Genomic DNA, 19,963 nt, shown 5'->3' on the forward strand with positions numbered 1-19,963 from the left:
TTAACTGTATTTACATCAGACAGAATTCCCCAACGCCATTGCTGAGAATCTGCTTCAAAAAGTGATGGAGAACAGAAACGGAAGAAGGAGAAGCGAGAGAGATCACAAGAAGGGAAACGTGCACAGAACAGAAGGGCACTGATGAGAGAGGAGCTCTTCCTGTTAGCAAGCGCCACAGAAGCCCAAAGAAGTGCGACGGATACACAAGAGTACGTGAAACCCCCCTCAAGTATCATGGGCCTCTAGAGAGGATCTCACTACAAAGTGGTGAGTGACCTTGTGATCATCTGTCAGCCACTCTGAATCTACTGGAGGGATCATGTTCCTTCAGAGCAGACACACACACACACACACACACACACACACACACACACACAGAATTGTACATTGACTGGTCACAGCATTAGGTACACCTGCAAATGGGGGGTGTTGGGCAGGGGAAATCTACCTTAAGGAGAATAATAATCAGCTTTGACTTGGGGTCTTAGATTACAGTGGTGTTGACCTGTGAACTGCACAGTGTTCTCTCGCTCCATCGCGGTTCACGTTTCGCGGACTCGCTGTTTCACCAGAGTTTTTTGTGCAATTTTTGTGTTTTTTATTTGTTTTACAGTGTATGAACACGCATTGTGTTCTGTCTCCTGATTGGCTAAGTGAGAGCCCGCGCACTGTGTTCTGCGTCCTTACTGGCTGAGGGAGAACCCGCCCATTGTCTTCTGCGTCCTGATTGTTTCCTGTTGTCTGATCTCTCGCATACACCTTGCAGAGACTCTGAACTCCGTGTGTTTGCACATTTTCCCCCCGACAAAACCCACAATATCGACGAAACATTCTGCACCCAACAGACAGAGGAAGATGCTAACCATTGCACAAAAAGTTGGACTTCTGGTCATGCTGGAGGAAGGTAGACGTTAGCGTTTTAACTGGAGTTTTAACTGGAGTGGGGAAGAAGGACAAAGTAAGAAGGCAAAAACGTACCATTTCCACGCAGAATGGGAAAACTTTTATTCACTCTATCGTGTTGGACGTGCCATGGCTGACTACACGCAGTGTTAAGGTAATGTAATCTAATGTCTCATCGATGTAACCTTACTGATGCCGAGTGACAGGGATACAAATCGAGGCAATATTTGAGAGGACAAACACTAAACCAAACAACTTTTTTTCCAAAAGAAGACCACACTTGGTATTCTCTTTAAAAATGGTAGAGCTTTTTGCTGTGAAATGTAAATTAATGAGAAGACTAATGAAACAGTGCTGTGCAGGAACAAATTGTTTGTGTGAATTTATTCTGCTAGATTTACTCGATGGGCGGAGGTCAGTGCTCGATCCCTTCAATGAATCCAGCAGGACAGCAGGTCGATGGGAAGTTAGCAGTTAGCCCCTGCTGCCACTCGTGAAGCCCATTATGTTGTCCTGTTGTTTTATGCTCTTTATGCTTTTATGCTCTCAGGGCAATGTCCGGAACTTTCCAAGCAATCCTTTCAACATTCCCACACCGTTTTGAGGGTATCAAACCCAAAATGTTCAGAAACATGTCCCGGGTACATTGTACTCTCAGGACAATGGCCTGGAAGAATGAGAATATTCACAGACTTGTATTTTACGCTCTTCTCTTCCTCCTCATTGTGGACAGTGGAAGCTTATCCTCTCATCACCCTCCCCTCGTAACCTAACATGACCTCTTTAGGACTCCTGGGTGGTAATTGGGGGAATGGCGCAGTGAAAGGTCACAATCACACATTATCACCAGCAGGCAAAGAGGGCAGGGCTGTCATGACAGGGCACCAATGAGAGGACACCACCCACTTCTGGATCTAACTTGAGGCAGAACATATTCTGTGATGCTGGTTGACTTGTAATTGTAAAACAATCGCGCCATAGGAAACAAAGCCTCATGGTGTCATGATGCTTTGTGGTTTGTGATTGACTTTTGTATGAGGTCAAGCAGAGTTGTCTGCTGGAACTCCATAATATTGGCTTGCATCACATCTTCATATCCAGACTAAATGGTTAACATTTGGGTGATGTTGGACGGGACAAATTAACAGTCAAATCTGGCCTGGTGAAGACCACTGCAATAGACCAAGGTCATTATTTCATGTCCACTTTGCCAGAACTTCAATCACAAAATGAAGCCAGATGAAAGGTTTTGGATAGAAGAAAACACGTTCTAAAAATAAATGGTGGTCGCGACTAAAGGAGAACAAAACTGTGTAACTTTATGTTCAAATATGGGTTGAGGAGGATATATATTTTCACTTTGTCTGACATTACTTGATATGATTATAATATAAAGACAAAGTGGTGACCGCAGCATTTCTGAATCATTTTACATGCAGAAACCTAAATTCTCTCCGTCACCGTAGCAAAGCAGACTGGATGCCTCGTAACAAGCAAGATGTGGTGTCTAACAAGCTACAATCACCGTACCTTTTCCTTTTACCATTCCTGTTCATCTGGATTTATTTCAACTTAATGTGTTATTTATCTCATATACTATTTTATGCAACCGTTGTATTGTTAGATATCATACAGTCTAAAATCTCCATGTCATGCTGTGTCCGCATGGTAACGTTTCTGGGAATTGTTTATTTTTGGGGGCAGGTTGAAAAGAATTTGCTTCCACGCTGTACCAGATTAGTAAATAGTTGCATCCAGACGGGAACGGATCACTGGATTTTCCCACACTGCAAGCCACTTTCAGGAATACAGTTTCAGGGCACCCAGAACGCCGTTTCCGTGTGGATGAGAGGCTGAAACGATAAAATACTTTACCGTTTTGACCTGAAAACGTTTCCGTCTGGATAGCCCCTCGGTCTAATAACTTCTCATAGGGGCCTTCAGGACACATCCACACTCACATAGCAGAATCACAGTTGTGCAACATTTAGTGAAACAAAAAATAGATGCACTGTTCTCACTCACGCCAGCTAAACTTTCACACAAACTTAACTTTCACTTTCCATGCATACAAGCATAACTTTCACTTTCTAGTGGGGTGCGGCAACAGGGCTCTTCCCCGAGCTTCCTCTTTGATGACAGAGTCTCGCACTGTAACCAAATATATTGATCTTCATTCAAAATTGTGTGACCATTGACTACTTCTCTGATGGTCCTAAGAACCTGGAAAAGAAGGCTAAAGAGAAGAACTTGCCATTACAGTATTAAATAATAACAGCAATGATCAAACAAAGTCATGGAAAACGGGAGGCATGGTAAAAAGGTGGGTGGTGGGACAGAAATATATGTACATATCCTAAGAAAATAGAGAAATGTAAAAAATCCTACGAAAGTAGAGTAAAACGAGGAAGTGGTGTCATTTATTACCTGTGTAGTTAAAGCCTGATAGAACAGACTCCCTATAAACACTGTTAAATATAATCAGCAGGCTGCACGGGGTGACTGCTGTTTCGCAATCACACACACACACACACACGCACACACACACACAGATGGTGCCATTACTGCCTACAAGTGTTGCAAATCTGTGGCTGAAGACTCAACTACTAATGCACTGTTCCTCTTTGAGGAAATGATGCGTAAAAATCACTGTACACTAGAAAGTATAATTAGAGGTGGAAAGTATGTACGGATATTTTGGATTTTTTTCTTTAATAGACAGATAGATCACCTGCTTCATTACATTAGTTGCCCTAACCTTCTCCATTCATCTGATCTTGCCTCCCATCTCCAGTCGTCTGTGTCATCCCTATTTTTCCACTTCTCTACAATTTCCTCGCACAGGTTTGACATCGTCTTCCTCCCTGTCTCTCTGCCTCCATCACACTTGCTCCGTGACCCAAAGGGTCATGCACCACCACACAAAATCCAATTCTATCCCCCCCTTTTTTTTCCAAACCAGTCATTCCGTAACATTCCCATTCATTCCACGCTGCAGTGCACACACAATACCCACTCCTTCTCCACTGAACAAGCCTGCACACATCTCGTCACAATCATCTGCACAACTGTAAACAATCAGATGAGTCCAACGAAAAAAGATATAGTTCGGCCATTTATCAAAATATGATTCTTACGTTATCGGTCCATACATGTGTACACACGAACACACAAGAACACACACCCTGCAGTGTAGCTCTGTGGTCATCCATCACATCAATGACTCCACTCAACCTCAGCTCAGAGCTAAACACACAAAGGTTATAGGGACGAACTTAGCGCTACTAGATGTGTGTATGTGTGTGTCAGTGAGTGAACATCAGACTTTACTTTAAAAAACAGTGAAGCGTTTCATGCCGCGATAGTCTGTTTCAGCACCAGCGAAAGCAGCAGAGCGAGCCCTGAGGTGTATTGTTTACAGCTCAACAGTGCGCTCTGATAGGCCAGTGTCACCGCAGTGCAGAAACACACCAACACGCAAACAAGTGCATCTGCGTGCTTTTACTTTCAGGTTCTACAACGTAAAGCCATTTCAATCCAATCAAAACGATGGCAAGGAGAGTGCTGAGAGATAGACAAGGGTATTTGCACGACGGCCAGAATAAAAACAGCAAATGTTATTCTTTGCATTGACAATATGAGCTCCATTTATACCCAAAAACCCTGAAAACAATACCATATGCATGCCATGCCAGGAGTTGGCGACGGCATTTTGGGGGATTAGAAATGGATGTACTGTGTGTCGTTTTTTCAAAAAGGTGAGTACACCCATCACTTCAGTATGTGGTTATTACAGTATGTCTTCTCAAGGGACAATACAATAGAAAATAAACTTGGATATACTTTAGAATAGTCAATGTACAGCTTGCATAGCAGTATTGATTTACTGTCCACTAGGCCTGTCTTAGAATAGTTGACTATTCCATTCAAAGGAGGAGTGTGACTGACCATACCTGTAAATCTCGCAGTCGAATCCTCTGAAAATTTCATGTGCTCAAGTTCGTACCATTTTGGCTACATGGGGGTGCCCACGGTTGCTGCTGAGCATACATTTTTACATAGAATGTCTTTGTTTTTGTTATAAATAGCCTATTTTGATACAAATGTAGCCTCATAGGTGTTAAACAAGATTTGAAAATGACGTGAATGTTTAACAGAAGACCTACAGTATACTTACGTGAGATGGCGGCGCGTACACACAGCAAAGCCCAGTGTATCTTCCAGATTTGCAGTTTTGTAGGTATTATTTTGCTCATTTCGGGTCTGGTTTAACATCTTAAACTTGATAAGAGCTTGTGGATATTGAATTTCGCAGTACCGGAGTCTACACACACCACGCAGCTGGGCGAAAGTGTTCACAACAATGTAAAAAAAAGGCGAGGGAGCCCCGGAGGAAAACGAGCAAAGATCAAGCTAACACAGCAGACCTTACCAAGCATTTTCCTCGCTAATGTGCGGTCTTTAGTGAATAAAATGGATGAGTTATGACTCCACATCACCCACAGCAAGAGGCTTTTAGACTGCAATGTCATCATTTTCACCGAAACGCGACTAAACAGCAGAGCATCGCACAATGCTACTGAGCTAGGCGACTGCCAGAACAGCGACTGAAACTGGCAAGACCAGAGGCGGTAGACTGTGCATCTACAGTATGTGAACTGCTTTCTGTGTCACCAAATAAATAAAGGTACTGTTGTCACACACCATGTATAATTGTTTATCTGAGTGTTTTAGCCATTTTCTTTGAGGTGGAAAAAGTCGCATATGAGGGATCGCCGTTAGCGGTGCTCTTTAAAAAAGAAAAAAACTGACTACTATTATGTGGGACTGTTTCAATGCAGTATTGTCATTGTGATCACTATCATAGTTCATCATTTCATGACTACTATTATGTGTGATTGTCATTGACAGCATTGTCATTGTGGTTGTTGATATTGTTTTGTCCTTTGTCCTTATGTCCTTGTTTGTCTTTATAGTTGTCACAGACATTTATTTGCTGATGTCGTTCTGTATGTTACTGTTGTTCTGTTCTTGTTGTCACAATTGTTGTTGTTGCTGCTGTTGTCCTTGTCTCTTTTTTTTGTCCCCCTCTTATCCCCCCCCGCTGTTTTCTTTTCTCTTCTTCTCTGTCCCCTCCTGCTCCGGTCCGGTCGCTCCAAATTTGCTTAATAACAAGCATCAAAGTCAAATAAATTCTGCATAACAGGGGAATTGTATATCACACTTCTCCCTGGCAGAGTAAATCTGTTGAGCACTTGACAGCATTTAGATGTACAATTCTATCTGCTTTAAAGGCTGGACAGGACAGGGGTAGAAAAAAAAAATAATAAAAAAAAATAAAGAAAAAAAAGAAAAAAAATCACTATTAGTCGACTATAGAAAAAATCTATCAAATCAGATTTGACTATAAAAATTCTTAGTCATAGACAGCCCATCTATCTACTTCAAATAACTCAACACACAGCCACTATTGTCTAAATAACTGACAACCAAATTGAGTATCACGAGTAGTGTCAAGGTATGGTGCCGCATGAGCGCGTCAGTTCACTGGGGGAAACATGAATTCCAACATGCACTGGGTTAGCGGACATTCTGAAATACTGTTGTGCGTGGGAAGCCGGGCCACACGGCAGTTTTCCAACATGACAACGAGCCCAAACACACCTCCGAGATGACAAGTGAGGAAGCTGAAAGCTTGACTGCTTTTCAAGCTGTACACTGACTATTCTAAGTTATATCCGAGTGTCATTTGTGTGATGTCCCTTGAGAAGTCATTACAAATGGCTGCTGAAATGTGAGGGTTGTACTCACGTTTGTGAGATTCTGTAAGTAATGCGACTCCAGTGTAGAAAATGTTCACTTTGCTGGACAAGTCACGTAAGCACAAACAGAGCTGTAGACCACTTTTGTCATTTTAACATAATCACACATGACCGAACTGAAAAATGACCGTCGAAGTACAAGTTCTCTGTTTTCAGCAATTACACTGTCATTTCCCAAATATGTTTTTCATATATTAAAATATACACAAACACTCACACACACACATAACTCATTTTACAATGTGTTTCAAAAAACAACAACTTTCAGTTGAAAGCATCTTTTTCCAGTAAAATACACAATAAGACACACGTTTACAGTACAAACAGTAGAATATCATCTTTATTTGTGAAAAGAATAAATACAATGAGAAAATAAACTCTCCAACGTACATGTAGTTCAAGGAGCCGTGTCATTGTTGTTTAAGAAAGAGGGCGGCGCCAGTCTGTATCCACTGGCTGGGGTTGCTTCTGCAGGGCACACTGATGTGCGTGACTACTTTCACCCTCTCAGAGCTGCGATACAGAGGAAGCCAGATGTTCTCCTCAGAAGCAGCCTGGTCAGCAGTAGAATTCTAAGAGTGAGCATGAAACACAGATGATGACTGACATCTTTCTAGGTTGGAACACAAACACGGAGAGAGTGCAGATCTGTGCCAGGGTTGAAACATCTGTCATCTGCCAAGTCAATGAGTCAGCTTCTAACATCCTGGACCTTTGTAGCAAAAAGCAGCCAATCCAGAATTTATTTTGGAACCCAAGAAGCAAAGTTTAAGAAGGTCCAAAATAAGCACAACACATTTTTGATAAGACATAAACCTGCTAAATTAAAACAGTGACTTCACTAATCTTACACTGTTAGACACAATGTGTCTTTAGTCAAACATAGAACAATTAAGTTAATGCTGGATCAACTGCTGAAACAAAATCTGATTGTGTAAAATAGGCTGACATTGTCTATTTTGTATATTTTATTCTTCATTTACTCTTCATTTTATTTCATCTTTAATGAACTTGCACATTATCTCTGCCTTGCCTTGACTTTGGCTGCATCGTCTTTTGCATAATCCCTTTCATTTCTTGTATACAATATCTGCAACGTTTGGTAGCAAATGCTAACGACCCTAATGTTGACATTATCACCGACAGTAAACTTGAATATTTAAAAAATAATTGCTGCCACTGCAACGCAGCAGCAGCGGTCCGCCTCCCATGCAGCCCACCACCACAGCTTAAAAAAAATCCTCGTGGAAACACTGCATTCTATGTTATGTTGCGTTCCTGCATGTGCGTTTGCATGGAATCTTGCTGTGTCCTGGCCCACCTCTTCCAATCGTGCCAAAGGAGGGGGAAGTGTGCCTTGCTTGAGCGCGGATCAGTGCGCTCACGCTAGCCCAGCGCGCCGTGCTTTAGGTGTGAAGTGGGCCCAAGCGCGATACGATTAGACTAATCTAGAGTATTCAATGTGTTGCTGATGTACAGCGCTTTGGCACACATACCTGTGGAACCCAGGCCATGTAGCAGAGTGGCACAGCTGACACACTGGGAGAGTCATGCTGGTTTTCACAAAGATGGACACCGTCAAAACTACAACCTTCCAGCTGTAGACCTCCCACCTAAATAAATGAGAGATCCATGGAGAAAAACGTGGAAATAAATACACATCTGTCACGACAGGGCACCTTTGTTGTGTTTGGTAGTTATCAGGCTACCTGACAACTAACACTGCAGACTGGTTCTAGCTGGAAGTGATAGTGCAGAAGGGACTGTACCATCTTTATTCTGGAACATCTCATGATCAAAAGAACACCTTGCTTTCACACTTTCGCACTTGGCTGGGGTAAAAGAAAAGTAAAAAAAACAGGAAGAGAAGGAAGGAAGTTGTATGGAACATTGGGAAAAGGGGGAATTTGAAGAAAGATAGAAAAAGAATACAAAGAAGGAAGCAGATAAAAGTCTCAAACTGAGGTGAAAAGATCCACACGCACATGAACACACGTGTTATTTTCACAGTTCATGTTTGTGTGAATGCATTCAGTCCACTGACTCAGAGATTTTCCACAGCAGCCCAGACAATAGAAGGAACTCTGGCGTCAAGCCAGACGTACAAAGACAACTACTAAATCACCATAATCTGGCTGAGAGAAATAAGGGGAAGAGAGACAAATCTAGACAAAGCTACATTGTATGCGCATGTGTGTGTGTCTCAGCAAAAGAGCACATCGCTTTGCAACAATTATCTCCTCACTGTCTTCCTCTGTCAGCTTTAGGAATGCTCCCCTTGCCTCTATGCCGCCGCAGCTTCGTTTTAGGCACCCACATTCCTCCTATCTCAGCCTGTACACTTAAATCGAGTGGCGTCATTAAAAAAAAATGCCTAAAAACATGGAGATAATCAGTGCTGTCAACGTGATCAAACCCAGTGGAACGCTCAATGTTATTTGAGGCAACAGCCATTTAGTCACTTGGTAAAGAACTTACTTTGCACTAAGTCACCTTAGCATGATCAGAACTACATATGAACTTATCAAATGACATATCAATCAAGCTGAAATAGGTGGCTTATATAACGGGCAATAGAATCCATATGCAATAAATATGGCCTACGATTTCAATTCAACACATTCGACGAATACCAGGATGAGCAATTTACCATCAACATAACATAATACAAACTAGATAAATGCAAGAAAATATGTTTACTACTGTGCCACAATCATGTATCTACATAAAGTAAGAACTCTCAGAATGATGCAAAGTAGTTGTACACTACTGAAAACTGCATACATCAAAAATGAGCATTATCTTTGCAAAGGAAGAACTGTTGGTACAGCTCTGGTCAGGTTGTGAAGATACCACCAATGAAGAGTCTGTTTAACTACAGACAACAATTCCCCTAATACTTGCTACCTTCTGACATCAAAATGCGCCTTGTGTTGGAATATATTTTATTTAACTGGTCGATAGGGTTTTTCAGGATTTAATTAATTCATGAAACATAAATCATGAGAGTGATATTTTACAATACAATAAATAATTGTAATAATTGTCTTGTAATGCCATTCATTTATGTCAATTGTGTGTGTGTGTGGGTCTGCTGTCACTGTACCTTGACTTGAAGCTTAGCTCCAACAATGGGACTCCTCCACGATGATGCAAACACCAAACTATCCATAGAACAACCCAAAGATCTAAAAGCACAAGCAGAGGTTATCAACTATCTTCTTCTTTGTAGAACAAGGTCACACAAATCCCACCTGGCTGTCTCCTGTCTTAGAGCATTGAGGAAGGTATCTGGGTGGAAGAGCTCTGACAGATCCAGGGTGTCCGAGAGAAGAGCTTGTTTGCCTGCACGTTCCACCCAACCCTGTGTAGACACACGGAAACGGAAAAGGCGAAGAAATTACAAATAAAGTTCATAAATGAGCTACGGACACTAAAAATGAAGTACACAATACAGGTGCAAAACATGTTTTATGTTTTATGTTGAGGAAACCAGTATGCCAGTTTCCACTTGAAGGTTTGGCTATTAATTTAACCCCATCATTTGTGCATCCTTGAATCAAAATGCACTTTTTGAGCAGCACTTTATCAAAGATTCTGCCTGTAATTTAGATATCATTCGAATGGGCAGCTGTTCCTAATGTTGTAGCCACTGAGTGTACAATCATGCAAAACAAGACTGAGGCTTGACTGTCTTATACCTTACCAACAGTGTTTATCTACTGCTGCTTCCCCAATCTCTTTCCCTGTATCACTACCAAAAATGCATGTAAAAAGGCAACTATTTACATGCCTTACAATATAATCACGCATATACATTTTCTACTTACAACCTCCATAAGATCCAACAGTTGGTAAGGTGTAAGTGAGTCAAGCCTCAGTCTTGTTTTGCATGAATGTACAATATTCAACTTTTGATCAGGAGTGTATGTACAGTATACACCGCTCGTTTCTTTTCCAAGTGATGTTGCTGAATTGGCGCAGTCCATTTTTAGACCCATAGCCAAACTTATGATGATTGATATAAACAGCTTTTACCCACAGGCCATCAGGCTTCTCCACGAAGCACTCACACACGCCGCACGCAACACACGCACACACTCATAGCACTTTATTTTTTATTTATTTATTTGTATTATTTATTTGTATTAATGTCTCTTCTGTTGTTGTTGCTTAACTTATTGGTATATATGTTTATGTTTCTTATGTTCTTATTCTTTCTTGTGTTTTCTTTCTTTTCTTGGGAGAATGAACAGAATAAGATTTTCATTGCATGGTATAACTGCTGTTTTACCATGCACATGACAATAAAACTCTCTTGAATCTTGAATGATAAAGGTCTATAACTTTTAAGCTTTTATCCTTGGGCGATGACCTTACGATTGCAGTTCTGATCGGTTCTAGCCCATCTTATTCTTCTACTCTAACCATTAGATGGTATATTTAGAGGTCAGTAGAGCAAAAAACTGAAAAAGTATCACAGAACAAGCTAACATTTGATATGAATGTTTTTTTAAAATTGATTATAGATGTAAATTCAATTCAATACAGGAATAAAGATAAATGGAGATGAGCAATTTGACAAAAATGCATCAAATGTATATACACTCACATAAATGCACACTCATACGTATGCTAACACACCAGTAGTTGCAAATGTAAGCACACAGCACACACACACACTGACAAATGTGATAAAAAAACAAATCATGTTAGATGTTCATGATACATCTGCAGTAGCCAGTGTGTGCCTTGAGACACTTTATGTGCTCATAAGATGATCTTGTGCATAGAGGGTGGACCCAAACAGCAGCAAGTTATGGCTTCCTTCACCTTTTGTAACACTGATGAGCTAACATGGCATGCTGCTATCATTTAGTTGAGAGGAGCATACTGTAAATAGATATTTAGGGCCGGCGCTACTTCAATACAGACACACAAGGCCAGCTGGAGTGCAAGGAGGTTAGCAGACAGCAGAGAAGAAACAATGATGCCAAGCTCTCTCTCTCATACTCAAAATTGAACATGCAGGCAGACGAGAGAGCGGACAGATAGACACAGACAGAAGGCTCAGCCTCACACGGATAATGAAATGCATGGCATTCGCATGGACATAAATATTTCTGAACACACGCAAGAGTGTGTGTGTGTCTACTCTAGGCTGCCCGAACATATTGAGGTAGGCGTATATTCTGACACGATCGTGAGGAGACAGAGCCAGACCCCTTATTTCCTGGCATCAGCCTAGGGCGGGCACGTCTTTTATATGAAACCCTGCTTGCAGCTTTTGAAAAACGCAATTGTAAAATGCCCACAACTGGTTTAGTCAACATATCATCTCAATTTGTTAACTCGAGCCTGACTATCACTTTAACAAAATATACTGCAGGGCCTTTATGCTGGCACAAGTCACATTCAACAAGAATATCTAAATGATTTTGAAATATTTACATCCATATTTGGACTAACATTCTCATCAACATCGGGTTAGTGAATTTTGTGCACAAATATACTTACACTACAACAATATAAACAATAGTTTGGATTCATTTGTGATTATTTAATATTATTGCTCAATCAAGATTTTTCTTGTGTATTTATTTAATCATATGTATTTATTTCTCTTATTCAATATCTAATTTATTTGTATTTATTTACTTTTTTATGTATTTCTTTTTTTAAAATAAGGATTTATTAATTACATATTATTTTATTTTCTTCATTTTCCCTTTCTTCATCACTGCGTTAGGTACCGATCTATAGTGACACAGTCTATATTCTTTTCAATCACTTGCACGCACCTGGGCCTCACTTTTTGTCTGTCGACAGCGTCCATAAAAATTACATGCACATGCGTCATGGGTATCAATGACACCATCCAGCCCCCCATCCCAGCACCATAGATCATGTAGATTGTAGTCTTGCGGGAAACACTGCATCATGTGATGTTCCTTACTGTAACTTGATAAGCATGTTTGAAACAAATGAACCAGGGGTCACCAACATGGTGCCCGTGGGCACCAAGTAGCCCCCCCACGACCACGGGGCACCCGCAAGCCTGCTTTTCATTCAGGTTTTCAGTTAATAATGTGAGAACACTGGAAATAAATGCATTCTAAAATACAAAATGTGACTTGTGGATACCAGCATTTTGTTAATGTTCTGGTAAAACCAGCATATCCGGTTTGTTTGGGTTGAAATAAGCTATGAAAATAAATGTTACAAAAATGAGTAGCTCTTGGCCATTTTTTGTAAAAGTTGCTCTCACAAGAAAAATCATTGGCGACCGCTGAGTGAGTATAAACAATAGGCCAACTGTACTGCATGTTACCTGTAAGGCAAGCGCACGCATGACTACAGCTCCCAAGTACTGCATTGGCTCTTCCGGTCCCTCCCACATATTTTGCCATGTCAAAGGACACTGTAAGAAAGGGGAAAACAAGTAAGTTATTTAAACATGTTTCCAACTGCCACAGCAATAAATATAAAAGAAGGCTACATGCTTCAGCTGTTGTGTGGCCAAATGATACACATCTTTTGCTCACTTTTGCTGTCAGTGCAGAAAACTACATAGCGCAGCACGAAATCTAATTCACTCGGCTGCATTAAAGCCATCCCTCAGGGTAAAGTAGCTCATGTCTACCCAAAAAGTTGGTTGGATTAGTCCCTTGGCTGTGTTTTACATAAAAAGTGAAGCAGATTTGAAAAGTCAGTACATTGTGGTGTGTGCAATTTCCGGCATGTATAGTGTGATGGACTAGCAGAAAAGATAATGGAGGATGGGAGGGCTGGCTGTGCATACAAAAGTACAGACTGAGCACCTGACCTTTATTGGGCTTCAGAAAATGCCTTTCACATCTTACCTCCAAATTTACAGTCATGGTTGTGATCTATGTATAATCCTAACAAACTAAAACTGAAACTAAAGCTTATGTGGCGCTATGGCACAGCAGGTAGACTAACCAGCTTCAGGCGACAATGGGTGGGTGGACGCTCATGTTCTTAATTGTCATCACTTGTTCATGAGGGAACAATTATGAAGCAGCAGATCACACATCTTAAAGAGTATCGCACCCAAATCCACAGTCAATAATGACTAAATAAGTCATAACATAAAACAGAGAAATAAATCATATTAAGGTCTGTTTTTCCTGTACTTAAGTAAAATACATCAGTGGCCTGACAGAAGCAGCAACTCATCGCTTGAGAATCATAAGTGGAGGATCATGTTTATGCTGAATATTCATATGCTATCGGGATACCTGGCCATTACACCGACAGCAGGGGTGTCCAAACAGGGTTGCATACAGAAAAATATGCAGTGAGCCACTTTGATACATTTTCTAATAAATAACTTTGTAATGCAGTATGATACAGTATATAACACTATAATTTATCTTATTAATACGACACACTCAGCTCACGAGACGAGACTTTACCCAATACTGGGTACAAGATTTTTAACATATTATAACTTTGCATGTGTGACCTAAGCATGATGCTTTTTACTGTTGAACTTCCTTCCACAAACTGAAACAAAAACTACACATGATTAAAGTTAAAATAAAGCCAGCAGTTGTAGCTGCTACTACTAATCATTTAAGTTTATTTTTCAGTTTGCGCTAAAAGAACTACAGTTCCCAGGATGCTTAGAGTGCGGAGCCAGGAAGTAGTGAATTTCCAAAATAGATGCCAGTATCACATGTTTTGATAGAAGTCATATGCAGCGACGGTGTTTTGATCTGACAAATCTTAAGTAAGTTTGATCAAATGTAGAATTACTACAGCTTCTGCTTGGACATAAGCATCGCGGCAGCTTCAATGGAAAAAAAGCAGACACACGTGGCAAGCAAACAAGTGACATTGGGAACACTGACGTAGGTAGGATTGCAAGGTTTAAGGTTTAAGTGCAAAGCACTTAATGTGCGGTTCCAATCCTGCTTTGCACACTGCCACTTCCATATTGCGTGTATTATCATTCACAGTAGCAATGCCATAGCTCACAGTCTGATGGACTTATTGCTGCCTTGTACCCGCGAGACAGCTTTGCTCTTAAACAAGACATTAACCATTTTAATCTCACGAGATCACGTGGCACGGGCCTGTTAGGGAATACATGAAGTTGTGATGGATTCTTTACAGCCTTTCCAAAAAAGCAGTGGGGACCCCCAGTAGATATACGTATAGCAGGTGTCCTCATTTTCTTTTATCCAATTTTCTTTGCAGACATTGTGAGGGCCAGTAGTGTTAAAAAAAAATAATGATAAAAATAGTACATGCTACCATACACCCTGATTGGAATTTGAAGTCTGGTCCGCTTAGCTCCCACTGAGCTATCCAGCGACTTACAGAGCCGCTTGAAAGTGCTGCATGTATCTCTGTGAGACGGAATGGTTTCATTATTTGGCTGATGTTTGGCAGCCTATTGAGGACTCCTGAGGTATAGGGTGTTGTTTTACCATTAATAATGCTTTGTCGGTGCTTTTTGTCTGAGCATGAGAAGGCATTAATGGGTTGATGTGTGTAATTTCAAACTTCCATTTACCCAACCATTTTCTCTAAACCCTATCCTGTTCAGGGTCACAGGGAACCTGGAAACCCAGCTGACTTTATTTAAGAGGCGGTGTACACACTGAACTGATCACCAGTCAACAACTGGGCTAATTTTATTCTTTACACAGCTTGTCAGAATCTGTGTCAAATTAAATGATGCTTTAAATGATAACATTTTAAAATCATTTCACTCATACATTTTAAGCCCATACGTCTTTTTGAGCTCTACTTACCTCTTGATTGAGCAAGGCGGTTGCCAGTTTTTGGACCTTAGGAGTGAGAAGTTCAGTGCCTCGAATCACCTTGCTGAGGGCAGCTAGAGACTGGTGGATGCTCTGTGACAACAATGGCAGTTTAATGTACATACTGGACCACCTATTCAAATGTAATTAAAGCAAATTATGACAAGTCTTGTGATTCTAAAATGCACAGGTATGGTGGTAGTCAGTAATGTATGTCATAACTAGTGATCGACCGAAAATGGGCCGGGACAATTATCTGTGCCGATATTCAGCATTTTGACACATGTCGGCATCTGCCTTTTCTTTTAATCCGACGGACGACCAAAAGCGGAACTAACGCGGTGCAATGTTCTACAAGCCTACACGGATAAATTAAAGCGCTGCACCCAAACAATGCAGCCAGCATTTCTACTGTTCCAAGACTCGAAGGTGCTTACCTTTGTGAAATAAGGGTGGCATAGCGTCCTTTTTTGCCTCAGTGATACCAACAAAATATCCATCTAACTCATTAACAACGACTGGGAAATAAACTCGTATGTACTGCAAAGAGTGAAGACTTGCCACTTTGGAGCCAGCTGTGCTAGCAGGTAGCGCTAAATCTGACAAGCTCCCACCATGTACGCCGGTAGAGTAAATCTACAGTTGATTGCAAAAAAAAACACAACAGACAAGATGTCGTCTGTCAAGTCATCTTTGTTTCTTTGAATTCAAAAGTAATTCAATTAAACAGGATCAACTCATTAAATCGTCACATTGGGACACCAATAACGTCCTACTTCTGTACCTGAAGGATCATGGGAAATACGTTTTAATACAATGATATAGTACAATGTTTTAATTTATGCTTTTACTCAGTATATTTCACACAATATGTTTGCACACGTTGCATAACTGCACGAACCCTAACGGCACACTACAGCCAAATAAATGTCTGGTCATACTACTACACATACACTACTACACACGACTATACATAGTACTCTGATGAATTGTACTGCTTGGAATAAGCAAATTCATTTGAGTTAAAGCAAGTTAAAAGTTCAAGATTGTATTTTTCAGAATGTTTTTTTCACTTTTACACCAAATAAATATCGGCTCTAAATATTGGTGGTTGTCGGTCTCCTTAACTACAAAAAATCAGTGCTGGTGTTGGTATTGGTATCGGTCAATCTCTAGTCACAACCCACCTTTTTGCATTTAGTACATACCTGAACCAATCGAATGGCATTGAACTGCTCGAGGACAATAAAGGACTGTACTGGTGACCCATGATGATCTGTAGGTGGTGTGACCTTCTGTTGGATCAGTGCAGAACCCTGAAAAACAGAGGGTGGGCAAACAGAAACAGTTATATTGGGCATGGGGTAATGCATTGCACACCAGTAAAAGGCAGCATCTGTAAAACCCATTAATAGAAAATAAAAAGAATAATTTACAAGAGTTAGTTATTCTAAGAAGTAAATTTCCAATTTGTATTTGTAAAAACATTTGCTAAGACTTTAAGACTATGACTGTGCTGTACTGTTCTCTAAAATGAACAAAGGATGAACCTTGTTGAGTTTTTTCCACAAGTTGAGGATGGGTGATAGTCCATTCGACCAGAGCTCCCTGTCAAACTTGGACCCTGTTGCTACTGAGCGGCTTATGACACGAAGTTGGGAAATCACCTGTCAACCAATCACAAACAATACATACAGTATGTTAGTTATTAGTCCCAAATATTACTCTTTTTTAAGTAAATAATGGAGACATTCTGATGCAAATGTGTTTCATGACACAAGCGGTACAGAATGCTTCTAAAATGATATTGCATTAATATTAATGCGTTGTTCCTTATATAAGGAGAGGTTAAGAAGTGTAACAGAAAAAGAAACCTTCTTATGGCCAAATTCATTCACTGAGCATGTTTGATTAAGACAGATGACTGGAAAATACCAGAACAATACAAATGATACAGAGCATAGCTTCAAGTTTGCGGGCAGAAAATAGCCAAACCATGTATATAACTTGGAGGACATCCTTCCACAACTCATCAAACATGCTTACATGCTTGAGAGGACCGTAAAGAGAGGGCCGTACAGTACCTTCACAAAAAATCAAGATGTGTGTTAATGTGAATGTGTATGTGAGGAAGACAAGAGTGTGTGATGAATGGCTTGCATTAATTAGGTTGAGGCAAACTCCTTAAAAACACCTGCTTTATCTTCACTGCTTGTGTGTGTCCCTATATCGCTGCGTGCATGTGTGTGCACATGTGCCTGTTTGCACTAAGTCCTTCATTTGTCCCTCAAATTTCTCTCTGAATAGACAATACTACGGATGCTCCGATTAGTGTTTTATGCTGCTGATTCCAATACCAATCATCCAGGAGTGAAATGGGCCGATACAGATCACATAGATTAAGCGTACATTTTTACAATTACTATTGGCTATAGGATATGAAAAAGGGAACCATAAAATCACCTTCCTTTAGACAAAAACATATTTGACTTACTTTTACAAGAGAACATATTATCACTGGTGAAACTTACAGACGATGAGATGCCTCCTTTAAGGAGACTTTGGATGTGAGAGTACATCGTTTGATGGCGTGCTAGCAGGACGTGCTAGCGGAGCATCCCTAGAAAGTACCTAACATGACTTGATCTTAGGAATTTGTCTAATCAATTAATCAAAAATAAGTTTACTTTCATTATTACCATCAAATGAGTCATCTGGCACATTTTTATGATATGGGATGTAACCTGTCCATCTTCCTACATAGTTCAATAATAATAAACATCTTTCATTGTAATTCATTCATTTTTGTTGTAAAGAGCCAAAGAACATTTGCGTGCATGAACGTAAATGTTTCTGTGATGTTCTCTATGCCTATTCAACTTTTACCTTTTGATCCACAATGCTGCTGAACATTGCATTACTTACGAAAAAGTCATTATCTTTATTGTGGCGACTGTTTAACAGCAAGATGACACAGTGACAACATCAAAGCTTGACTGATTCAGACACAACAGACGTGAATGATTGAATGATTGAATGATGGAATTACTCTGCAAACTGCAAACGTTCTGTCTCTCTGCAAGGGGACTTTGATCTAATAGCAAGGTAGAAAAAAAAACAGACGGCTGCTTGTTTTGAGCCTGCTGGTGGTTTGTTGTTGCTGTGCTGCATTGCTGCACTGCATCATTCCAAGAGGGCTTCCTAATGCTGTTGATGAAGCGCTTTAATTTGACCTTTTAAACTGTCCAGGTGTGCCTAATGTCGTGGCCAGAGTGTGTATATTGGAAGCCTTTCTGTTAAAACAAAACGATTCTGGAAGAAATGGCACTGATCTCAGAAATGAGTAATTAGTGCAGAGACAAACAGGAGGATAATCAAACGAGTGCCGTCAGCAGCAGAATATCTTGCAAAAGTACTGCTCCCTGTCACATGAGACAGTTTACTTTCTTCTGTCGTCTGATAGGTTACCATATGATTATAAATGTAGAAAGCACCGATCAAACATTTTAATTTGAGGTATGAGCTGGTGTGGTTTGTTGCACGTTGATTTTAATGCAAAAAATATTCAAAAAGATCCAAAAATATCAAGGCATAGTGATAAAATACAGAAGAGCTTCAAAGCACACATCATTGCAATTGATGCGGTTATTAGTGAACCTTTACTTCGGTGGTCCCGCTGTGGGTCACATTCAACTGGCACCATGACCAAAAACTATTACCCAATACTGTATTTACCCAATAACATACAACATCTTTTAACATAAAAATACTGCTGGGAATAGGTTCCCAAAATGGCAACTGGAACTGACAGTCAGCTATGTAGCCTATCTATGATGTCATCAGCGGTTGACAAAAAATGTCCACATCAAGAATCACGTCTTCACTGGAGGTAAAAATATCCTTAAATATTCATTTATCCCTGTCGCTCATCATTTATACGCACTTAACTTGATCATACAAGCTCTGCTTTTGGCCACGCTGAATTAAGTAAGTGTAAAACTCTGATATGTTTGGATTGTATTCATCATTTATATTGTGCTTGTAAATATTTGAATGTGTTGCAAATAAACATTAGCACATCAAAAATAAAAAATATTCGGCTGAACGGCCCGTTACCATATATACTGTAATTTCCCGGTGTACAAGCCACACCCACCAAATTTAGAGAGAAAATCTGATTTACATGATTAGTGGTAGTTCTCAAATATAGGAGATGTCACAAGCTTGGAAAAAAAATCATACATAAGCCGCACCGCTGTATAAGCCGCAGGATTTAAGGTTTAGAAAAAAAGTAGCGGCTTATACACCAGAAATTACGGTACTTTGAGTTTGGAGACAATGGAAAAATTGGGAGAAATTAAGTTTGGACAAGTGTAAGTGTTATATTACATATTTGACCTTGCTGTCACCATGACCTTTGACCACAACCTCACACTTCCAGCT

The 19,963-nt window shown here is 40.3% G+C and overlaps 1 protein-coding gene across 3 annotated transcripts in view; it reads right to left on the reverse strand.

Annotated features, from left to right (window-relative positions):
- Positions 1-6,850: 6,850 nt before the first annotated feature.
- LOC129191139 (cytoplasmic dynein 2 heavy chain 1) overlaps positions 6,851-19,963 on the reverse strand; it is an 88,062-nt gene continuing 74,949 nt past the window's right edge. For 2 of the 3 annotated variants that reach the window (XM_054794201.1, XM_054794200.1), the window contains 8 exons: positions 17,071-17,187; positions 16,729-16,836; positions 15,512-15,613; positions 13,057-13,146; positions 9,980-10,089; positions 9,832-9,913; positions 8,222-8,338; positions 6,851-7,297 (listed from right to left, as the gene is read on the reverse strand). In XM_054794201.1, coding sequence (XP_054650176.1) covers positions 7,136-7,297; positions 8,222-8,338; positions 9,832-9,913; positions 9,980-10,089; positions 13,057-13,146; positions 15,512-15,613; positions 16,729-16,836; positions 17,071-17,187 — 888 coding nt within the window. In that variant the 3' untranslated portion in view covers positions 6,851-7,135. Of the gene's footprint in view, positions 7,298-8,221; positions 8,339-8,434; positions 8,558-9,831; positions 9,914-9,979; positions 10,090-13,056; positions 13,147-15,511; positions 15,614-16,728; positions 16,837-17,070; positions 17,188-19,963 lie in introns of those variants that run through there. The other variant, XR_008573149.1, reaches the window with a different exon arrangement.

The sequence above is a fragment of the Dunckerocampus dactyliophorus genome, chromosome 12 (assembly GCF_027744805.1).
Source record: "Dunckerocampus dactyliophorus isolate RoL2022-P2 chromosome 12, RoL_Ddac_1.1, whole genome shotgun sequence".
In the NCBI taxonomy this organism is placed as follows: domain Eukaryota; kingdom Metazoa; phylum Chordata; class Actinopteri; order Syngnathiformes; family Syngnathidae; genus Dunckerocampus; species Dunckerocampus dactyliophorus.